Raw genomic sequence first — 23,540 nt, forward strand, 5'->3', positions numbered from 1 at the left:
GAGTTCACTTACTTGACTGCCATTGCTCACCCCCCCCCCCCCCCCCCCAAAAAAAAATGCACCTATATCACAGTGTTACTAGAAAATAAAACATTTTCTCTTTTGCTTTGAACTCACACACACACAAAAATGTACTGTGTCCATCTTAGACAAAACTATTATTCTGCATTATATGATTGACATAAGCATAATATAGGCATGTTAAGCAGATGATAACCCTTTTTAAACTGCACACAGTCCAATCTTCTCTCTGAGATACTCAAACTTTTGTCTAGGCAGTGGTTTGGTTAAGATGTCAGCCTTCATGTTTTTTGTACAGCAATACTTCAGCTGGATTTGTCCATTTTGCACACATTCACGAAGGTAGTGGTAACGAATGTCTATGTGCTTTGTTCTTGCATGATCAACTGGATTTTTTGCGATTGCAATTGCTCCAGGATCACTGTTGCTGTGGTCTCCATTCCAAGCTCAGTTAGTAGTCGTCTTAACCAAATTCCTTCTTGTGCAGCTTGGCTCAAAGCAATTTACTTAGCCTCTGCAGTTGAAAGTGCAACTGTTGCTTGTTTCTTGCTAAGCCAACTGACTGCACCTCCTGGAAGTAGAAAGATGTTTCCAGTTGTAGAACGTTGATCGTCCTGATCACCTGCCCAATCAGCATCTGAATACCCAACCAAGGTTCCTGTCTCTGTCCTTTGATATTTGAGTCCCCGGTTTAGAGTTCCTTTCAAATATCTCAGGATTCTTTTCACAGCTTTCAGGTGTGTAGTGTTTGGGTTTGCATTGAACCTTGACACCACACTCACTGCTTGTGCAATATCTGGTCGTGTGGCCATGGCAGCATACAATAAACTTCCAACCATTGACTGATACATGCTTGGGTTTACAGGTTGACTGACATCATCACTCTTTCTTAATTTGACATTTGTGTCAGCTGGAGTTGCTACTGGATTGGGAGTGTCCATTCCATACTTTTGTAGTATGGTTTCAATATACTGTCTCTAATGAAGCACAACGTGGTTTTGGGCCTTGTCTTGGACCACTGAGATGCCCAGAATGTAGGATAGCTCACCCATGTCCTTCATTTTGTAGTGTTTCTTCAGAGTGTCCTTTAAGTTCTTCATGCTCTGCTGATTCTGTAATCAAAATCAGATCATCAACATACACAGCCAATATTTCCAACTCCTGACGTGTTCTAACAAACACACACTGATCTGAAGTACTCTGTGTAAAACCAATGGTTTTCATGAACTCTGTAAAAGCTTTCCTCCAGCAACGTGGAGACTGCTTCAGTTCATATATTGACTTGTTTAGTTTGCACACTAGATGTTCCTGCCCAGGTTTGATGTAACCCTCTGGCTGCTCCATGTAGACTTCCTCTTCAGGTGTCCATTCAAGAATGCAGTCACAACATCAATTTGATGCACATTTAGATTGTTTTGCACAGCAAATGATAACAATGTACGGATTGAACCAAATTGTACAACTGGAGAGAATGTTTCATCATAGTCAGCACCATAAATCTGTGAATAGCCTTTTGCAACAAATCTGCACTTGTATCTTTCCACTTGTCTATCACTGTGATGCTTAACTTTAAAGACCCATTTTGATCCAACTGCTTTGTGATCCTTTGGTAGATCCACTAAATCCCATGTGCCATTTTCCAGCAGTGACTCATATTCCAAATCAGCTGCTTCTTCCCACTCCTTTGCATTTGTATTTGACATAGCCTCTTCCAGTGTATTTGGTTCTGTGACGCAACAGATGTTTGCATAATGGTCAACTGTAACTACATCAGCAAACTCCTCAAATCCATATCTCTTTGGAGGTCTTCTGATACGCTGATCTCCTTTTGCAACCTCACTGGCAACAGTCTCCTCAGTACTTGTTTGTCTTTCACCCGTGTGTAGTGTCACCTCATTCCCCAAACAGAGATAATTTTCACTTTGTTTGCATTTAAACTCTGTTTAATTGAAGACCACATCTCGTCAAATCAGTATTTTTCCTTTTTCCTCATCCCACAGTCGGTAGCCTTTTGCATTGGTTGCATTTCCCAGGAAACAAACTTTCACTGCCTTTTTGTCCAGCTTCTTTCTCTCTGTGTCTGGAACATGAGCATAAGCAACACAACCAAATACTTTCATATGGCTAATGTCTGTTTTTTTTCCATACCATCTCTGATAGGGTGTTTTGTTCTTTAAAGAAGATGTTGGGAGCCTATTCTGTGTGTAAGCTGCAGTAGCAACAGCTTCTGCCCAGAATGTGTTTGGCAACTTGCATTTTGATCGTATTTCTCCCACTGATTTGTAAGGCTTTCTTGATAATTTGCCCTCAACACAAGCTTCACAAAAAATGTCCTCCTCTTCTTTTGTAAAGCTAACTCCTTTTACCAAGTTTTTGAGCTTTTTCAGATTTGTAGTGTGACCTAGGCGCTGATGCCACATACTTGCTGGAACTGATGCAGTTGACGCTCCATGACAAGTTGTGCAGTTTCCCTCGATGTCCAGCTGATAAAAGCCGTCAGAGCTTTGTGTTCCCATTCCATGGAGAGCTCCATTCTTTCCTCTTATGTAGCAATGAGTCCTTTTGAACTTCACTGTGTTTCCTTTCTTGGCAGCAGCTCCCACTGAGAAAAGGTTCATTAATAATTTGGGAACATACAGCACATCATACATTGTGACATCTTTTCCATCACTAATTCTGAATGACATTTTCATTGTTATGTTGCCCAGACCTAAAGCCTCAATTACTCTGCCATCACTGAGTTTCACTGTTTGTGATCAGTAAGTTCCTTCATTCTTTTTAAATGATCATTGAGATGTTCTCCTTCCTTCATTTCACACCGGAAGTACTTCTTCAGAAATAACTTGTTAGCAACAGTATCTCTTTCAAACTGTGCTTTGAGCATCTCCCATGCTTCTTTGGGGGTCTTACAGTTTGTTATCAAGTACAATTGGGGTATACTTACATTCAGTACCAGCACTGAAAATGCCTTTTCCTTCTTCCGTTCAAATTCAGCTCGTGCTTGGGCATTAGCATCCGCAGCTAGCTGCTCCGTCTCCTGTACCATACCCCACAGTCCTTTTGCCTTCAACAGGTGCTCCAGTTGAAATTTCCACGTTGCCCAATTCTCTGCTCAGCTTGTCAATAAACAGTCTATCTTCCATTGTGAATCCCACAACTCTGTTTATGACCCCCCCCCCCAAAAAAAATGTGTTAGCAGCGTCCTTTTGCAACCTATGGGCCCATAACCTGATGTTTCAAACGAAATCCTTTTATTGCTTGTAATGCATGGATTGACCAACAGTGGGCAGTAATATCCCTTCAACATACATTGTAAAATTACTATTACAGCACCAAGTTCATCCATTCACACAATAAATAGAGGTATAAAAAACATGGGAATGTAAAACCATCATGCTGGTCAGGAAGTATTTTGAGTCCCAGAGATAGGAATGTTTTTTGATGCAAAATATGCAAATCAACTCCAGGACAACAGCAAAAGACCTTGTGAATATGCTGGCTGAAACTGGTAAGACAGTGTCACTATCCACAGTAAAACGAGTACCATTACATGCTGGTACACAAGTACTGATGTACCAGCAATAGCTGAAAGGTTACTCTGGGAGGAGAGAGCCATTACTTCAAAACCACCATAAAAAAGCCAAACTAAAGTTTTTTTGGAGACATGTCGTGTGGTCTGGCGAAACAAAAACTGAACTTTTTGGCCAAAATGATAAACGGTATATATGGAGGAAAAAGGTGGAAGCTTTGAAGCCTAAGAACACCATCCGAACTATGATGTATGGGGGTGGCAGCATCATGTTGTGGGACTGTTTTGCTGCAGAAGGGACTGGTGCACTTCACAAAATAGATAGCAACATGGGAAATGAAAATCATTTGGACTTCTTGAAGCAACGTCTGAAGACATCACAGCCAGTACGTTGAAGCTTGGGCGCAAATGGGTCTTCCAAATGGACAGTGACCCCAAGCATACCTCCAAATTAGTTACAGTCCCATAGAAAATTTGTGGGCGGCAGTGAGAAGAAGAATAAGGCCTGCAAACCTGACCCACTTAGACCAGTTCTGTCAAGAGGAGTGGGCCAAGATTCCAGCAAACTATTGTAGAAAGCTTGTTGAAGGATACCCGAAACGTTTGACCCAAGTGAAATAGTTTGGGGCAATTCTATCAAATACTGAGGAAGTGTATGTATACTTCTAACTTTGATATAACTTAAAAACAAATTCATAACAATTTTCCCTCTCTTTATTCTGACATTTCACAAATACAAAAAAATGGTTAATATTTATTGATCAAAAACAAAATTTATGCTCAAAAGTTTACTCTGGTGTTTGACAGTAAAAGAAAAAAATATTTTTCGTCTTTGTTTCTGAAATTTTTGTAAATATCTGGTTTCAGCTGTATATGTGCATGTTCATACTGGAACAATAAATCAACTTCTAAACTGGGAAATATGATATATATGTGTGTGTTAGCTATAAATATATAGACTTTAAAAACAGCACTTTACCGTTTTTCAGAAAACAACATTCCAGGCAGTCTTGATCTCTGGTGGCCAGTATTCATTTGTACTGATGAACTATGGAACAATAGCTTTCACCCATCATCCTGTACAGGTTGGAATCATTACAAATATATTCAGTTTAAAAAACATCTTTTTAGTTGCCTTGTCCTTTATAGTAAAAATATTCATATTAATTTATAGATACAAAATAACCATGTGATTATCATTTTCAGGCTGGATATGATACAATCAATTCTTCTCACCATTTTTCCATCCCTGGATCATTCTCAAGCAACGCAACTGGAAATTTCTCAAATTTCCGTCTCAGCAGCAATGTCCATGTGCCCGGACGCTGGGCCTTCAGGCTAGATCATGGATCAAGAGGCTGTATTTTCAATGGTAAAAGCAAAACTAGAATGTGATTACCATAGCCAGCTGCAGTGATGTACTGAAATGTATGAATCAAAACTCTGTAAAAACATCATGAAATTCCTGTTCACAAAACAGTGAGAAAATTAGTTCTCAATCTCTCCATGTTCCATCATTTATTCCATCTTCATTTGTGATCTCCACTCTGTGAAAATAATTGACAAAAAGTAACAAAAACTTAAAAATTAAGATTATTATTATTATTTAATGATAGTGTTTCCAACTTGAGGTAAAAGTGGTAAAGTAAAACTGTCATTTTTGTATTTTCTTAAAGGTCTTCCTGTGCAGCTTGGGGATTCCTTCTGGAGTGACAGGACCTGTGCCCAGAAATGCACATGTACATCAGCAGGCCTGCAGTGCCGCAACCAGCCGTGCTCCTTTTCACAGATCTGCCGGCCTACTTCCTTCCAGTTTTCCTGCCAGACAGTCCAGAGACGCACCTGCACCATAAGTGGCGATCCCCATTACTACACCTTTGATAATCGAGTGTTCCACTTTCAGGGCACCTGCACTTATGTTCTTTCTCAGCAATGTAATAGTGGACTGCCCTACTACAGAGTAGAGGGCAAGAATGAGCACAGAGGCAGTACTCACGTTTCTTGGACACGACTGGTGAAAGTACATGTCTACAATGACACGATTGAGCTTGTCAAAGGACGTCATGGTGCGGCAAAGGTATGCAACATCAATCAAGTTTATAGAATCTGAATTCCTGAAAATTTGGACATTCTTTAAATTTAAACAAGATGAAAACTGAAAGACTTTCAAATCACACATTATGAGCCACAACAGAACATAAATAACATAACATGTTTAAACTAAATATGTTTATCAGGGTCGTTATCTTACAGTGCCTCGAGGCAACTGTTGTTGTGACTTGGCTGTGTATAATTAAATTGCATTGAACTTTTAAATTTTATGTACCGAATGAGCTAATTTCAAATTTGATGCTTCACTGTTATTGGATCCCAGTGAGCTCTGGGCTGTCATGTGACACTGCATAATAATTGTGTCACTGGCATTACTAAATGGGCCCAGAGATACTTCCATAAACAACTGTTTGTTAACACAATCCGCCGTGCCATCTGCAGATGCCAACTAAAGCTCTATCATGCAAAAAGGAAGCCATATTTGAACATTGACCTGTGAGCCAAGACTTATTTGAAATGGACTGTTTCAGATGAGTGCAAATTTTACATTCTTGTTGGTAATTATGGACACCTTGGGAGACCTTCCAGCATGTTATCAGCATTTGATTCCAGGATCTCCGATGGTATGGATGTGCATAAGTGTATAAAGTTATGTTTTGGAAGGAACCATGAATAATGAAAGGTATATAAAGGTTTTAGAGCAACATGTGCTCCCCCTCAGACAACATCTAAAGAGAAGGCCTCGTGTATTTCAGCAGGACAATTCAAAACTAGATACTACAGCTATTACAACAGCATGTCTTAGTCAGAGAAGAGTCCGAATGCTGAATTGGCCTGCCTGCAGTCGAGATCTTTCACCTATAGAGAAGATTTGGGGCATCATTAAATGACAAGAAAAAGTCAAAGACCACCACAAACTCTTCAGCTGGAAACCTATATCAGGCAAAATTGTGACTGAATTCCAACACCACAAATCTCCAGTGTTAAATTAACACTGGAGAGTGTCTATATGGGTCCACACCTCTGAGTGTTAAATACAACACTGTTGAGTGTTAAATTAACACTTTTGACAGTGTTATATGTTTAAAAGTAACCTAGTCAGTTTTGAAGATTAGCAATGGCTAACACTGAGCAGTGCTGTTTTTCTAACACTGGAATATTTCTAACATGTTAGAAATATTCCAGTGTTAGAAAAACAGCACATGGCTAACACTGAGCAGTGCTGTTTTTCTAACACTGGAATATTTCTAACATGTTAGAAATATTCCAGTGTTAGAAAAACAGCACTGCTCAGTGTTAGCCATTGCTAATCTTCAAAACTGACTAGGTTACTTTTAAACATATAACACTGTCAAAAGTGTTAATTTAACACTCAACAGTGTTGTATTTAACACTCAGAGGTGTGGACCCATATAGACACTCTCCAGTGTTAATTTAACACTGGAGATTTTGCTGTGCAGAAATTCATGACCTTGTTGCTGATAAATGTCTTAGAAGCAGAGATGCTACACCAAAGTAAACATACGCACGACTAGGGATGGGTATTGATAAGATTTTCACAATTCTGATTCGATTCTTTATCGATTCTCTTATCGATTCTTTTTAAAAAAGGAGAACACAGAGGTCGTTTAGCTTAGAACTTTGTTTTATATCTTCTCTTTGAACAAGATAGAAATTTAGGAGTAACATGGCCTTGGCTGCTGCCTCAAAGCACATTGTGCGCTGTCTATCTTGCGTGCTGCACAATATCGTTTATTATTTAGTATCTACTGATATCTACTGCTAGCTAGTTTATTGTGATGGTGCCGTTTTTTTTATTATGTTGCTCTTTGTTGTTTGCTTTCTCTTCTGTTTTTTTTCTCCCTACAGGTGACCCAGGTGTTTTGTTTTTTTTGTTTGTTTGTTTTTTTTTTCTTCCCCCCCTTCTCACAGTCTCTTCTCCCCTTTGGTTTTCTTTCTCTCCCTCTCTTTCTTTCATTCTTTCTCCCTGTCCTATCCCCCAGTCATGTCTGTCCCGTTTGTAGCAACTGAAAATAAAATAAATTCATAATTATAATAAAGGTCAATCAAATGGGCCAATATGGCAAGGCCATGATGATCCACTTGGTAAAATAAATCCGCTTGGCATCTTTCTTGGCCTTAAGACAACAATTCTGATGGCTAAAGATCCAAACGGGACACAAAAAAAAAAAAAAAAAAAAAAAGGAGTAACATGGCCTTACAAACCCAACAGTGAGATCTTAAGAGATCCACAGCCTATGGCTCTTCGATGGGGTGTCACAGGGTCCCCAGGAAAAAAAAAAGTGTAAATGTTAAATAATAAAATAAATATTCTTCTGTAGCAATAACAAAGTATAACAAATTATTCTGTAGCAATTACACAAGAATATCCAGTAATGTCCCTGCCTACAATTAAACACATTCACCTTCCGAAAATTGGGGGCATCTGCTGTGGCAAATGGGTGCAAGCCTTTTACCACAAACGTAGTCACTGCTCGGTGACATTCGTCTATCCTGGCCTGAAAGGAGACGCTAACGGTAGACTGCAGCGAGAACTGCCAGCATCTGAGCCAGCCAGACTCTGTCTCTCTCTCTCTCATCATGGTCACCTAAATGCAACGCACAGTAATGGCAGGTTTTGTAATAAGGCAGATCGCGCTAACATAATATGCACTGTTAGTTGATTATTTACCTGCCGCATTAACGGGAGAGGACTTGCAAACGTTACCGGTGCTGCTGGGTTGAGATTCACGAGTCCGGAGCGGAATTAAAAACACGACATTCATTTAAGGTTATCACGTGTTTTGTGAGCAAATGCTTTTGCATATTCGTAGTGTTTCCTCCTATTTCTAAATGAAATATCTACTTTGCAAGTATTGCAAGTTGCTCTGTTGTCATCCGTTCTCATAAAGTATAACCAAACTTTTGAGCGTTAGAGCCGCTTAGGCGCCGTGTTTCCTGCCAGGTAAATGACGCTCCGCAACGTGGTGACGTCATTCGGGGCGACTGGAATCGATAAGGGAATCGTTTGCAAAAATGGCAAACAATTCCAAGGAATTGAAACAGTAGGAACCGGTTCTCAACAAGAACCGGGTTTCGATACCCATCCCTATGCACAACCCAACTATGTTGGACCTGTAGCAAACATCTAATTTAAAATGAGCTCATTTTGTGAATAAAATTGTAAAATTTCTCGGTGTAAGCATTTGTTATAATATTTATGTTCTTTTGTGAATAAAATATTGGCTCATGTGAATTGAAAGTCTTTCAGTTTTCATTTTGATCAAATTTAACGATACTTTTCTGGAGTTTGGGTTGTACTTCAGGAGACATATTTTTGTGATGTGTATTTTTTAACTGTTTGTATGCTGATGTTTTTACAGGTTAATGGAAACTTTGCATCCACTCCATTCTTCCTTAGCAATGGCACCGTGCAGGTTTATCAGTCAGGTTTTTCTGTGGTCATCAGCACTGACTTTGGTTTAATGGTGTCTTATGACACAAACCATTATGTCCAGATCAGTGTGGCCTACACTTACCAGAATGCAACATGCGGTCTTTGTGGAAATTTCAACAATCACCCTCAAGACGATTTTCGCACACGCCAGGGCGAGCTTGTGAGCTCTGATGTGGTTTTCGCTAACAGCTGGAAAGCACCTGGGGATGATGAGCCTGGTTGTGAGGCACAGTGTGCAGGTCTGGCCTGTGCTGGCTGCACTGCACAACAGACAGCATTGTACAGCAACCCTGCCCATTGTGGTATCCTCAGCAGCAGTTCTGGACCTTTTGCTGCTTGCCATCAAAAGCTTCCACCACAGTCCTTTGTGGACAGTTGTGTGTATGATCTGTGTGTAGGAGGAGGGTACCAACCCATTCTCTGTCAAGCCTTAACCGTGTACGCAAGTCAGTGTCAACAAAATGGTATTCAGCTACCAAGCTGGAGGAGCCCTGGTTTCTGTGGTATGTTACCCATCCCCCCGTCCCCCCATTATTTCAAAAATATAATTATATTAAAATTCCACCGATGTTAAGATCAATTTTATTCTCTGCTGTCTAGAAATCCCATGTCCAGCCAACAGCCACTTTGAATCTGAAGGCACAGGATGTCCAGCTACTTGTCTCAATCCCAACTCCACCCACAACTGTCCTCTCCCTGCGCAGGAAAGCTGCATCTGTGATTCAGGCTACATCCTCAGTGGTGGGGTCTGTGTCCCTCATGCTGAGTGTGGCTGCAGCTTTGAGGGCCGTTACTACCGCTCTGGACAAACAGTAATACTAGATGGAGACTGTGGGAGACGTTGTAGCTGCAGTTATGGCTCCATGACTTGCCAGTCTCATGGTTGTGGGCCATTTGAATCATGTAGGGTAGAAAATGGAGAAAGAGGATGCAGACCAAATAGCTATGAAACATGCTGGATCAGAGGCCCAGGGTCATATCAGACATTTGATGGACTGACATACCAATATCCTGGAGCGTGTCGATTGACACTTGCCAAAGTTATGGGACTGTCCAGTCACCCACACTTCTTCATGGTGACAGCAGATAAAGTGCCAAGAGGCCAGCAAGGCTTTTCCAGTGTTCTAAAGTTTGAGTCAGAGGGGACACAGGTCTCCATTGAGATGGGAATAAACAGTAAAGTACAGGTAAGTGACTGAAATATATTTGAATCGTCAATATAGATAAATGTGTTAAACTGAGTGTAAACACCCTGGAAGGGTATGTCACTTTACAAAAAGTGACAAGAAAACTTCTCAGGAGAAAAGATAGAATAGATAAGTGCTAACATATTAGCAAGTCATTGGGTAGAGATTAGTACATAATTATCTGTTGTTTTTTCTACTTTGTTTTGTTCATTGTAATCAGAACATTGGAGAAGAAAAGATGCACAGAGAAAATTTCCCCTTCAGTACTCTCATTCAGGTTTCCTTGTTTCTTTTCCTGTCAGGATATATTTTTTGCTTTATAAAGCTCACTTTACCGCACAGCTCGCATTCTGGAACCAGTTTCCTGGGGAGGGGTTGGACTGTGTGTTGCCCTAGGTGGGAGGCAGGGGGTAGATATGCATATATTCTAGGTATTCTTCCCTTGCCTGCTGTCTTGAGCTGTGGGAAGTAGCCCAAAGATTTAGGATGTGAAGTGTAACCGACCCAGAGTATGGGCCGGTAAAACAGATTAAATGTTCCTGCAAAACAGGGAAATGATGAGACAGAGACGACTGGTGAAGTTTCTCTTTGCCTCGCTTCTGCCATATTTATTTATACAATCACATGTATTTTTTAACTTGCAGCATCACCATTCTCTATATACAACAGAAATAACAATAAAACCGTCTGTATGTTCAAGCTGCAATACCACGATCTTTTCATGGGAAACAAGAGTACTTCACGTGTAGTGACCTTCAAATCATTTACTCGGCTATTCTCTCTGAATGACAATTCAAAACAATATGAAATGCATGTTCAAATACATTTTTACCTCTATTTAACTCTTAACCCAAATACCTATGTATTCTGATTGTTTTAACCAACATACCAGTGCTTGGTCTTAAACCAATTTAGCTTAGTAGCTCACAAATACATGAAAGAGTCATGTGTATGCTGGCAGGCTTAGCTTTAGCTTTAACATTCTCAAAATCACTTTTCAGAACCAGTAAACAGTCGTTCTTCACTGCCAACAGCAGATTAACATTCATATTCACAAAATCAGGACACGACAAGGAGCTTATTCAGCTAAAACGACCTAAAATAAGTGGAGAAAGGAAACCAAAATGGCGCCCGCGGCTGGCTAGGCTTTGGCATTTTTTTTCAGTCCTTCTACTTCATAAAACGTAACAAATAACAGGGTTTACCCGCTGATTTATACCCTCACATTTAGCTGTGTTTCTTATCAATATTTTACAACCGTTTTAATATAGTTTTACCGGTTACAAACCTGCAAAACAGGGAAATGATGAGACAGAGACGACTGGTGAAGTTTCTCTTTGCCTCGCTTCTGCCATATTGGAGAGGAGGACCTATGACCTCACTATTCTGTCTCACTGAACAATGCGCCACCCGGAGGCTGGGGGGTGCAACTACCTCATTACACATAGTTCACTTCGGTGACAAATCTCTCATTTTTTTTAACAAGTACTACTTCTGATGGGATCACACATTAGTGTGTCACAGAAGCAGCAGCAGAAATTGGTTTCCTTTGTTGGTTGGTTGTGCCCTACCTTAGCGATAAGATGAGGAGCTTGGTCATCAAGAGTACAGCTGCTGCTCCTCCACATTGAGAAGTGTTCATCCATGTCCTACTGGGAGAAGGCCCCAGGGGCAGATTCAGGACTTGATTTAGAGATTCTTTTGGCTAGCTTGGGAATAACTCAGTGTCCCTCCTGATAAGCTGAAAGAGGTGGAGTGAGGAAAGTCTGGGCTTCTCTACTTAGACTGCCGCCCTGGCAATTTAAACTGCACAAAATGGATGCATGGAGAACTCTAGTTTACTTTTTGCTAAAAGTAACTAGTATAACTACAGTTGCTAAAGTAACTGTAGTTATATTCTTTTTATGATTCATTGTAAACTAATCAGTACTCAAGGAGTCAGTCAAGTCAGTATAATAAGTCACATAATTATATATTATATTCATGTAGGTCATTTATACACACCAGACGTTGACTACAACAGAAGCAACACTCCAATATGATGTATGAAGCAGATGAGACAAATAGTACTTTAAACATTCTTGTTTTTCTTTGGGTTTGGAAGGGTAGACAAAACAATGGTGTATAGCTGTCCCTTTTAAGACATAATAAATTTAAGAAAATTTAAATAGTTATATTTTCAGTCAGGTGTTGAATACAGCTAATATATACTTAAATATATCAACAGTGATCTAGATGGGAAGGCTGTTGTAGAGGTTTGGTACTGTATTAAAAAGCCCAGTCAGCTCTATGAGCCAATGCGGAACTTGGAACTAATAAGAAATTACTCAATATGGTAGTTCATGAATGGCCGTTTGTAAATAATCACTATCTAGAAAAATAAAAAATATCAAAAATCAAGGGGTTATCGGGGAAGGACTGATGAACAGTTCATTAACAGACAGGTGGCTAATGCTTCATCCCTTATCTAGCCTTTAGTACCTATTAATGTTAAAGAAATTTTGAAACTGTCTGTTTAAATGCCCTTTAGGTTGATGGTCAGGTGATCAGGCTGCCTTTCAGTGCTGGGTCCAATGGAATCCAGATTTTCTACAGCAACCTGCGCAGTGTCATCATTCGCACCTCCTTTGGTGTAACTGTGCAGACAGTCTGGCCTCACTTTGTCCGTGTCACTGCTCCTGATATCTACAATGGTTCACTGGGTGGACTCTGTGGTAACTACAATGGTCATCCACATGATGACTTCCGCACACCCAATGGTGTCCTGGTCAACAGTTCTCAGGACTTTGGAGACAGTTGGCGAGATGGCTCCCTGGCTGCTCACTGTGTGGAAAGCAGAGGCCAAGATAGGACTGATTACAATTCTAGTGAGTACTGTGGCATTCTCAGATCACCAGATGGGCCATTTGTACCCTGTTGGTCTGTGGTTGACCCAAGGCAGCAGGCGGATGCATGTGTGGAGATCATGAGGGGCTCTAGATATCCAGCATCAACTCTGTGTGATGTCCTACGAGATTATGCACTAATGTGTCAACAGAAGGGTGTTGCCTTGGGACAATGGAGAAATGCAACTGACTGTGGTAAGAATTCAACTGTTTTTGAATTAATTCTAGCCATGATCTCCAAATGTTTAAAAATGCTTTTTTATGTTAACCTGTTTGTTTTTCTCCAGCACTAACCTGCCCATCAAACAGCCATTATGAACTCTGTGGAACCTCTTGTCCTTCTGCTTGCCCCAGCCTCTCTTTCCCCTTCACCTGTGATACTGTGTGCCAGGAGGGCTGTCAGTGTAACAGTGGTTTTATCCTCAATGGTGACCAGTGCGTTCCACCAACATCTTGTGGATGCTATCACCAAGGACGCTATCGCCAAAGTGGCGAGAAGTTCTGGGATGGTGAAGAATGCCAGAGCTTGTGTACCTGTAACGGAAATACAGGGAATGTCCACTGTACTCCCAACTCCTGTGGCCCCCAGGAGTCCTGCCGTGTGGTGGAGGGTGAGTTGGGCTGCCATCCCAACCCTTCTGGCACGTGCTCTGCCTCTGGAGACCCTCACTATTTCACCTTTGATCGCAAGACCTATGATTTCCAAGGAACCTGTCGCTATATCCTGGCAAGCCTTTGTAATGCCACTGATGAGCTCAATCAGTTTTCAGTGGAAGCTAAGAATGAGGCATTGAATGGGTTGCCAGTTTCAGTCACAGCAGAAGTTTTCGTGAATGTGTGGGGCTATCATGTGCACATGTCAAGATACAACAGGGGTATGGTAGAGGTGAGCGGAACTCTTTCTGAGCAATTACTCATATTTTACATCTTCAAAAGCAATATTTAAATTCACAGACAGTGGCAGATTAACCTACCATAAGAAAAACCTCTAGTTAATTGTAAAGTATTGTTGGACAATGAGCAACAAGAAATTGCTGTAGAGGAATATTAAAGATAAAGTAGTCTGGAAACAGTGATGTCATTACACAGTTTCTTCACTAGAGCATTACTGTGATTATATTTAAAAGTGAGTTAATTCTTTAAAAGCCACATGAATACAATATGTCTGAGAAACAAATTAAATGTTTTTCTTTTTTCCAATTTGTTCTTCAAATGTCCTAGGTAAATGGAATAACACAAAATGTACCAATTCTCTTGAATGGAAGTCAAGTATCTATCCTTGCCAGTGGATTTCAAACAATTGTTCGCACTGATTTTGGCTTAAGTGTCATGTACGATGGATGGAGTACAGTTTCTATCACTGTGCCTCCAAATTACAGGTATCTGCCAATTATCACTTAACAAAGTCAGCTTCTGTTGTTATGACTCACGTCTTTAAAGAGTTCATAGTTTTGCACCACTACACTTTTATGACATAGTTCCAATGTACAGGGTTTTCCTTGGCTCAGAATGGGCCTTGAGAGTACAGCATTAGATTGATAACCCTCCCTAAAGTGATACAAATGAATACTTTATCTGACTGTTGTCATCAACAGAGGACAAACATGCGGACTTTGTGGGGACTTCAATGGAAATCCAAATGATGACTTTCACACACCATCTGGAATAACAGTCACATCTCCAGAAGAGTTTGGGAGAGCCTGGAAGGTGCCAGGCAACTACATCTGCAGTGATGGATGCGGCTCCTCCTGTCCACAGTGTACCAATGAACAGCCTGCTAGAGATCAGTGTGAAGTGATCCAGGCAGCTGATGGTCCCTTCAGTTTCTGCCACGAGGAGGTGGACCCAGCACCATATTTCAACGACTGTGTGTTTGACGTGTGTGTGGCAGGAAATCGAGGCCATGACCTCCTGTGCAGGGCTCTTGAATCATATGTCAGTGCCTGTCAGTCTGCTAATGTTCAAATCTACCCTTGGAGACAAAACACCACCTGCAGTGAGTCAACCTTCCATTGTGTTGTTGATATAGTATTAAGGACAAGATAATCAAATGCCTTTTTTTTGTTTTATTTGTGCATATAAATTTAATTATTGAATTTATTTTTAACCACCTGGCATCCATTGTTTCTCTTCTTGCTTGTTCAGCATTGGACTGTCCAGCCAACAGCCATTATGAGCTATGTGGTACTGACTGTGGTCACACCTGTGCCAGCAGCAATAATGCCACCTGTGGGCAGGCTTGCTCTGAGGGATGTTTCTGCAATAAAGGCTACCATAGGAGTGGAACCAGGTGTGTCCCAGTGGAAAGCTGTGGCTGCCAGTATAATGGATTCTACTATAGTGTAAGTTCTACAAAGAACCATGTTTATATAAAAAAGGATATCGTTTTCAGGGGTTTAATTTCATAAAGGATTTTGTGCAGATAATTAACAATGACAGCTTGGCAAACGTTTCTCATTCCCATACCCTGTCAGTACTAGAGATGGCACAATACCATTTTTTTTTATGTCCGATACCGATATGAATCCTATATAGTCTATTTTTACAATCAATAAAACTGTTTTTTTTTTAAATATCTTGCTGCATTTTTTATAAATCATACTAAAATTTTAAAAATAAAACACTAAAGCTATTCTGTCATACTTGTATGCAAAAAAATACGCTACACCCAAAATATTTTGCATTTCAGCAATAATGATCTTTTTATTTAAACCTTTAGCAGAACTTTAAATCTCAGTATTTAAAGTAATATTCAAGAAGTAATTTAAAATGCAATTCTATGGAGATTTCAAAAACTCTTTGGTTCTGAAAAGAAGTGCAATATCAGCACAAAATAACATTTATATTCAGCTACTTTAAAAAAAAGTTGTAGAATGGACCCTCTTATACTTAAAGCTTAACATAAATAGACATCCAGAGTGGAAAGCAGTGCAAATACATGCAAACACGGCTTCTCACGACACTCATCTTTTTTCAGGATGGATGTCAGTGTAAGCTGTTTTCATCATGTTTAACCTGAGACTGAATTTTGTGTAATTTCTATACAAAACTTAACACAAGTATGAAAAAAAGTGTGTGGGGGCGGTTTCGAACCACGAAAGGGTTTAGCCATGTGTCGTGCCAAGGTAGGTGTCCCCGACAGAATTTGTTTCCCCTGCGTTGGCACATGGTGTGCCTTCAGATGACAGAAAAACAGTATCCTACATTCTTGATTTTTAGTTCACAAATTCTTATGGTGTGCTGTATGCAGGCAGTTGAAAAGGACCCAAACACTGGACTCAGAGGCAAAACGTGAACTCTGCTTTATTGCAGCCTCGGGAGAAATACAAAACAATATCAAACTAAACTGGAAAATCCAAGACTATAACTCACGAGAAAACACACAGCATGAGAGGGGAACCGACGTTAATGACGCGACAACAAGAACTAACTGACAGGGACTAAAATACACTGGCAGGCACATGAGGAAACAAGGAACAGGTGGGCACACAGCTGGGACTCATTGGGCTAGTAAGGACAAGGAAGTAAAACAGAATACACTAACATGAGACAAGACCTTCAAAGTAAAACAGGAACTCCACAGACAGAATTCAGAGACAATACTAACACAGTACAGAGGGAACACAGTACAGGGACAGGAGGAACATGAGACATGATTGACTAGGGAATAAGAGAATAACACGAGGGCAGAACTAAATCTAAGAGCTAGAAATCACAACCCAGAAGGACAAGAAATCTAGAAAAGCAAAACAGAAACCAAAACCCTAGTAGTCATGAACAAAAGAGAACAAACTAAAAAAACAATAGTACGCAATCAAAACACTGGGCTAAAGGCCCAGGACCATGACACAAGTACTTCTTATAATGACTAAGTAGTCCTGAAACTTTGGAGGTTTTAGCTCTTTATACGGTAAACTTGCAGGAGGATAAAAATAATTATCAGACAAAATGTCCTTCATTTGGTAAAATAACCCAGTCTGATACTAAGTGAGAACACTAAATAAAAAATCTTCTATTGTAACCTTCAAACTGAATGGTAATGTAATGACACTCATTTTTCACTTTTTCAAAAAACTAAAACATCACTACTTCCATGTCTAATTGTATTGGAGGCGGAGAAAACTAGACCAACACAGCGAATGTTTGCGAAAAAGGAGGAACAAATTTTGTCAGGGATTCCTACCTTGGCACACCACCTGGTCTGGCAGCATGTAGCAAGTAATGATGGGAATTCCGGCTCTTTTTAGAGAACCGACTCTTTAGGCTTGGCTCACTGAAAAGGGCCAGCTCTTTTGGCTCCCAAGCGGCTCTTCAGGTTGTTTGGTTGCTTTAATTAACCATCAACAACAATATAAAATTATGCACAAAGTGAATTACTAATGTGAAAAAACATGTTTTTTATTTACATATGCTTATTATATAAACATGCTATTATTTATTCACTCCAAATAAAATGTAAAAAATAAATTATAAAATACAAAAACCAACTATTTAAAATTCAACTTCTGCAAAAACTGTCACATAGAGCTCTGGGTTAGTTTAGATGGTTGTGCTGGTATACTGCATGATGCTGTAGATGCAGCAGCAGCGGAAGCAACAGTTGTAGTAATATCACACCGACTGTGTTTTATCTTCCCATTGCAATGATGGGTGGAGAGTTCTCAGGTGTCTGTGCAGGTTGTTTGTGGAGCCGGTATTCTGTATTCTGTTCTTGCAGACTTTACACTCTGCCTTTGTATTGTCAATAAAACTGAAAGGGTTCCAGATTTTGCTTCTTTTCTTGGTGTCACTCATTTTCTTTACTATACCTTTCTAATGTGTCGATATTGCTGCTGCGAGTGTAACTACTGCCTCTCCACCACTCAGCGCAAAATCAAGGCACAAACACATATTGACCAATCACGTGCAGCATGAAGTGAAAAAAAAGTGAGAGAGAAAAAACCCACATGGCTCCCAATAAGCATCCGGCTCCCATCGTTCATTTCAAAGAGCCGGCTCTAAGAGCCATTCCGTTTGCGACTGACCCATCACTAGTAGCGAGGCTCCAAATGCTTTCACTGTTAACTCTAGACCACCAACAGGTCTCACACTCAACAGCTGCTCTATCACGTGGCGAATGCTGCTCCGACATGCTAAGGTCACTACCTGTGTAGTGACTTTTGTGAGGTGCTTTTGTGATATTAAATTATATATTTTAATGGATTGGATTAAATTTGTTTTTCGCCCCAATTGCCGATCCAGTAATTTAGGTCGGGATCAGATCGATACCAATGCTGCATATCAGATCTGTCCATCCCTAGTCAGTATCCCTGGTAAAGTGGGATAAACTTAGTGTGCTCATTCTTCCTCCTTTTGTTATACACAGGCTGGCGAGTCCTTCTGGACAGACAGTTGCTCACAGAGATGTGAATGCCACGCTCCATATGACCTGCGATGTTCTGCTGCATCTTGTACTCCTGCACAAGAGTGCTCCATCAGAGATGGACAGCTGGGCTGTTACGATGCCATGTCCACCTGCACTGTATGGGGAGATCCACACTACATCACCTTTGATGGAGCAGTGGCTCATTTCCAGGGAACTTGCTCCTACATCATCACTGAGAGCATGAGCCATGGCACTAATGAAACACAGTTTCAAGTGACAGCCACCAACAATCACCGTGGAAACAACCGTGTGTCATTTGTGTCTGCAGTGGACATATACCTCTCAAATCATTCAGAAAGTGTGCACATCAGGATTGGACCCAATAAAAGAGTAACGGTAAATACTAAGCGTTCTACGTTTCTCTCATATGAACAGCTGCACAGCAGGCACTTCCTTACTTCACATGTCTCTCATAACTCTTGTTCTCTCAGGTAAATGGAGCAGAAGTGTCTCTTCCCACCACTGCAGGAACTTTAGCTGAGGTGGTAAGGGAAGGCAGCTACATGGTCGTCGATGCACTTGACCTGACAGTCCAGTTTGATGGCCAGAGTACTTTGTTGGTAAGAATCGCCCAAAACCGTCAAAACAGAGTCATAGGTATGTGTGGAAACTTCAATGGCGACTCTGGGGATGATAAAGTCTCACCCAATGGCTCACTGGCACAAAATGATGATGACTTTGGACAGAGCTGGAAGTCAACAAGAAGCCAACCAGGGTGAGCTGTTTGGAACTTCTTTAGGATATTCCAAAAATAGTCTTGTTGACCTTCATCAACTCACATTTTAACAATAATGTTCCAAGTCTTGCATTGTACTTGAATATTTTATGGACAACACAGCAGTACATGTAAGGACAACAGTATATATATGACAGATCAAGGTGGCACTTGATTAGGACCTCTTGGTCAAAATTGACGCTGCTAAATAGGCCTTTATTGTTATTTTTCAGTCACTTTTAAGAGTTTGCCTTCTAACCTGGTTTAAGTTGTGAATAGGGAATGTAGCATTCCAGCCAGACTTTATTCAGACAATGCACTCAATGATCATTACGGATGGATCATGGTGGGGTATTCCAACCCATTTATTCAAGTTACCATAGAGCTGTAATCATAACATAAAACAAAATAAACATTCACTTGATATAACTATGTTTCCCTTATGCTAAATAATTCACAGAACAGGAGGTGCTAGATCACTCTAGCAGGCTGAAGTTGTTAACAATCAAGTAATACATTTACAAATTGTCTGAAATGTAAACAACAAGTAAATTACACAAACATACCTGTTCGCCCTCCAGCTAGATGCTAATTTAAAGATGGATGGAAAATGATAACTCTCTCATTAACCTTTTCTGTGGCAAACAGTAGCAGTACGATTTTCCTTCCCGGAAGTTGCCCGTTCCGGATTTAAAAATAAGAGTCTAATCTATATTATAAGGTAAAATTCGTTCAGGGATTTAAGTGTTTGAAAAATATCAAATACAACAAATAATCTGGTACACACACAGGGAAATTTTTAACAAAAATTATCTTGAGTAGATGAACTATCCTTTACATTAAAGTTACGCTTAAGTGTAACAAGCACATTCAAATATAATATCAAGGGGTGCTGACCCCTTGATATTATATTGTACCCAACCTGGGAGAGACTCAGACTACCCTCTGTTATAAATCTACTTTTGTGTTCAGTGTGAATTGGGAGTGTGTAGAGATGAAAAGTGCATTTTACCAAAGTACACAAAGTTTCCAAAAGTGTTAAACATGTAATGTCTTTTCCAGATGTGGCTCCACTGATCAAAGAAGTGGTGATGGACTGAATGACTGCACCTTTAAAGAAGAATACTCCCAACTCTGCAGTGTCATCACCAACACCACCGGCCCATTCAGTGCCTGCCACCTGCACTCTGACCCCGAGCCATTTTTCACCTCCTGTATCTACGACCTCTGCCTCTACACTCCAGCCAATGGCATATTGTGTTCTGCTGTCTCAGCATATGAGAGAACTTGCTCTGTTCTAGGGCTAGATATCCCTGACTGGCGCTCTGGTTTGCTGTGTGGTAAATTTGCAGTGGATAATTAAATTATATCTTTATTGAGCTTGTTTCTGAAAGATTGGCTTTCTTTTATTTGATCCTTATTTCTCTGCTTCTGCAGACCAGTCAGACCCCTGTGAACAGCTGGACTGCACAGAGTACGAGTGGTGTGGTAAGAAGGACGGTGTCTATGGCTGCTTCTGTGATGAACACCACCATCGCCGCAACAATGAAAGTTATGGTGAGTGAAGCTTTTTTAAACCCTCTCTTATTTTCAGGTTATTGACAGTGGTATCGCAGACGGGTTTGTACAAGAAAAATGGGATTTGTTAGTTATTTGTTTTCTTATTCTTCTTTTTAAACTTGTATTAACAGACTCAACCATCACTTGTGCCAGTAGTTCAGGCACCATGTCCGTGTCCCGTTGTCAGCTATTTGAGGCTGGCTTTCACTCTGATGCCCTCCATCTCCGAGATGAATCCTGCAATGGGACTCTTGAGGATGGACGACTGGTGTTCCACTTTGATAATGACAACCATCTGTGTGGGACAGCACTCAGGGTAAGGTACAAAACCAAAACATTAGGGATAGTCACCATTACTGAACATATTCAACTTGTTCTATTTTGTCTTTTTAATTTTAGAGCAACGGAACACATTTCATGTATGAGAACACAGTTCAGGGTGATGTGGATCCTCATGGAAGTCTAATCAGCCGCCAGAGGAGCATCCATCTGCGTTTCTGCTGTGAATACCCCCTGAATCAGGCCCTGTCTATGGCTGTGGGCATCAACCCTGTAGAAAGGTGACAATATCATCTCCTGTGCATTATATACAATACTTAAACAAGTCCGTGAGCATTTATTGGGGTAATGATTTTTAATGCTGGTGTTCTAGGATCACAGTATAGATGAGAAAAATTAACATGAAATGAAAATGAGAATGTTATTTTTGACACACATTAACCTTACACTTTTTGATAGTCAAACATGTTAAAATGTAAATATTTCAATGTGCATCAGCTAGCACAGCATTTACACTGAACATGACTGTTATATTCTTATTATTGAGAAGCTCTTGAGATGAAACTTACAATGATTTGGTAATCAACTCATTTGTAGTATTATTATGGTTTTTATAGCATCATTAGGAAGAAGATTGCAACCGGTCAAGGACAGTATCGCATGAGAATGATCCCCTTCCAGGACCCTGGCTTCCGCTTCCCCCTCAGCAGCGACACAAACATAGAAATGGAAATAGATCAGAGGTTATATGTGGAGGTGCGAACAGAAGGAGTGGATCAACGCCAGATCTCCACCATTCTGGACTCCTGCTGGGCCACGCCAGTCAATATGCCAAACTACCCCGTCCGCTGGGATCTTATTACTTCAGAGTAGGAAAACTTTTGCAACGTCACCTTGTCTTAGCATACTTTATTGAAAAATTAAAAGAATCAGCCCCAGACAGACCTCTCCTCGGTTTCTCCACCAATTCTTCCATATAATGAACTCTTTGCTTTTTTAATCTGTCTTCCAGGTGTCCCAATAAAGCCGATGGAACGGTAGAGCTGATTCAGAACGGCATCTCCACTGAGGCCCGATTCTCCTTCAGGATGTTCACTTTTACCAATTATTCATCCATTTACCTTCACTGCAGTGTCCACCTGTGTCTTTTGAGACACAACAATTGCACAGCTGTATGTACCAATGTTTTTAAATCTTTTTCCATTCCTATCTTATAAATAGGAATAGCAGAAGCAGAAGCCTCTAAACATTTTTTCTCCCCTCAGCGCTGTTACCCGGGTTACCACAGGAGAGTTCGGAGGGACGCATCTTTCCATGATACTTCATCCATCTCACTCGGACCGCTTGTTTCAAGGCCAGGAAGCAGAGGTACTCTGAAGCTTTCATGTCTCTTCACCTTGTACTCTTATATATAACATAACGTTTACCTAATCATTCAATGTAAACTTTGGTTCTTCTCTCGCAGACCCAGTGATGCAATTAAGCAGTGGCCAAGGCCAGGTGACACCTCTGCTGGCCCTGCTGGCCAGTTTGATCCTAGCCAGCATGCTGGTAACCCTGCTGGTCAAACGGTTCGCTCCCAAAACTCCAGTCTAGAAACAGGCAAAACTCTGGAGATTAAAAGTGATCCATATTTCTTTTAAATCATTCATTATTCAGTTACCTTTTAATGGTATTTTTCATCTGAGTGTTTTTTTTTTGTCTTGAGGAGTGTTTCTCTACTTGTGATAAGGTGTGTAGTAAGTTTTCTTTTAATCTAAATGGGATAAAATATGCAGGATATTATAGTTTGAATCTTCTTGTTGTAGTTACTGTTTGTTGATAGAATAATATAAGATAACCTTTATTAGTCCCACACGCGGGAAATTTGTTTTGTCACAGCAGGAAGTGGACAGTGCAAAAGTTATGAAGCAAAAATTAGAATACAATAAGAATAAATACAGTACACAACTGTACAGAATAGAATAAAATAAAATACTATATACAGTAGAATAAAATAGAATAAAATATACAATAGGATAAAAGTAGAATACAAATGCTGTATACAATTGAGTAAAAATACAATGATGCCAGAAAAGAGTATTGCACATAGTGTTATTGCACATGTGTGGATGTGTGTGTTTGATCAGATAAGATTAACATATCCTTGATTTCTGTGTGAAGATCGTTATAATGAAATCAGTTATATTTAACATAATGATGTGTAATGAAGGGCAAATCGAGGATTAAATAATTAATTTAGAGGACCCTATACGTGCCTCTCTGACACTCAACCAAAACTACTATGGATTTACAAAATAAAGTAATATGTGCAATACAATAAACTGGGTGCCTACTGTTTGAGCTACTGTTTAATATCATTACATGATTACTATATCTGCTTCATTTTATCTGTTGAAACAAAAATTAATGAATGATCACCTAAATGTA

At 40.2% G+C, this 23,540-nt stretch overlaps 1 protein-coding gene across 1 annotated transcript in view; it reads left to right on the plus strand.

Moving 5' to 3' along the window:
* LOC120738074 (alpha-tectorin-like) overlaps positions 1-23,006 on the plus strand; it is a 38,972-nt gene extending 15,966 nt beyond the window's left edge. Inside the window, exons 9-28 of the mRNA XM_040039113.1 lie at positions 4,540-4,635; positions 4,757-4,922; positions 5,227-5,627; positions 8,986-9,562; positions 9,660-10,246; positions 12,777-13,326; positions 13,419-14,017; positions 14,353-14,510; positions 14,727-15,127; positions 15,277-15,473; positions 18,497-18,892; positions 18,988-19,271; positions 20,334-20,611; positions 20,709-20,828; positions 20,963-21,147; positions 21,231-21,391; positions 21,728-21,979; positions 22,123-22,282; positions 22,376-22,478; positions 22,576-23,006. Of these exons, the coding sequence (XP_039895047.1) occupies positions 4,540-4,635; positions 4,757-4,922; positions 5,227-5,627; positions 8,986-9,562; positions 9,660-10,246; positions 12,777-13,326; positions 13,419-14,017; positions 14,353-14,510; positions 14,727-15,127; positions 15,277-15,473; positions 18,497-18,892; positions 18,988-19,271; positions 20,334-20,611; positions 20,709-20,828; positions 20,963-21,147; positions 21,231-21,391; positions 21,728-21,979; positions 22,123-22,282; positions 22,376-22,478; positions 22,576-22,706 (5,802 nt within the window). The 3' untranslated portion in view covers positions 22,707-23,006. The remainder of the gene's footprint in view (positions 1-4,539; positions 4,636-4,756; positions 4,923-5,226; positions 5,628-8,985; positions 9,563-9,659; positions 10,247-12,776; positions 13,327-13,418; positions 14,018-14,352; positions 14,511-14,726; positions 15,128-15,276; positions 15,474-18,496; positions 18,893-18,987; positions 19,272-20,333; positions 20,612-20,708; positions 20,829-20,962; positions 21,148-21,230; positions 21,392-21,727; positions 21,980-22,122; positions 22,283-22,375; positions 22,479-22,575) is intronic.
* The last annotated feature ends 534 nt before the right edge of the window (positions 23,007-23,540 follow it).

This window comes from Simochromis diagramma, unplaced genomic scaffold (assembly GCF_900408965.1).
Source record: "Simochromis diagramma unplaced genomic scaffold, fSimDia1.1 OVJJ01000402.1, whole genome shotgun sequence".
Lineage (NCBI taxonomy): Eukaryota > Metazoa > Chordata > Actinopteri > Cichliformes > Cichlidae > Simochromis > Simochromis diagramma.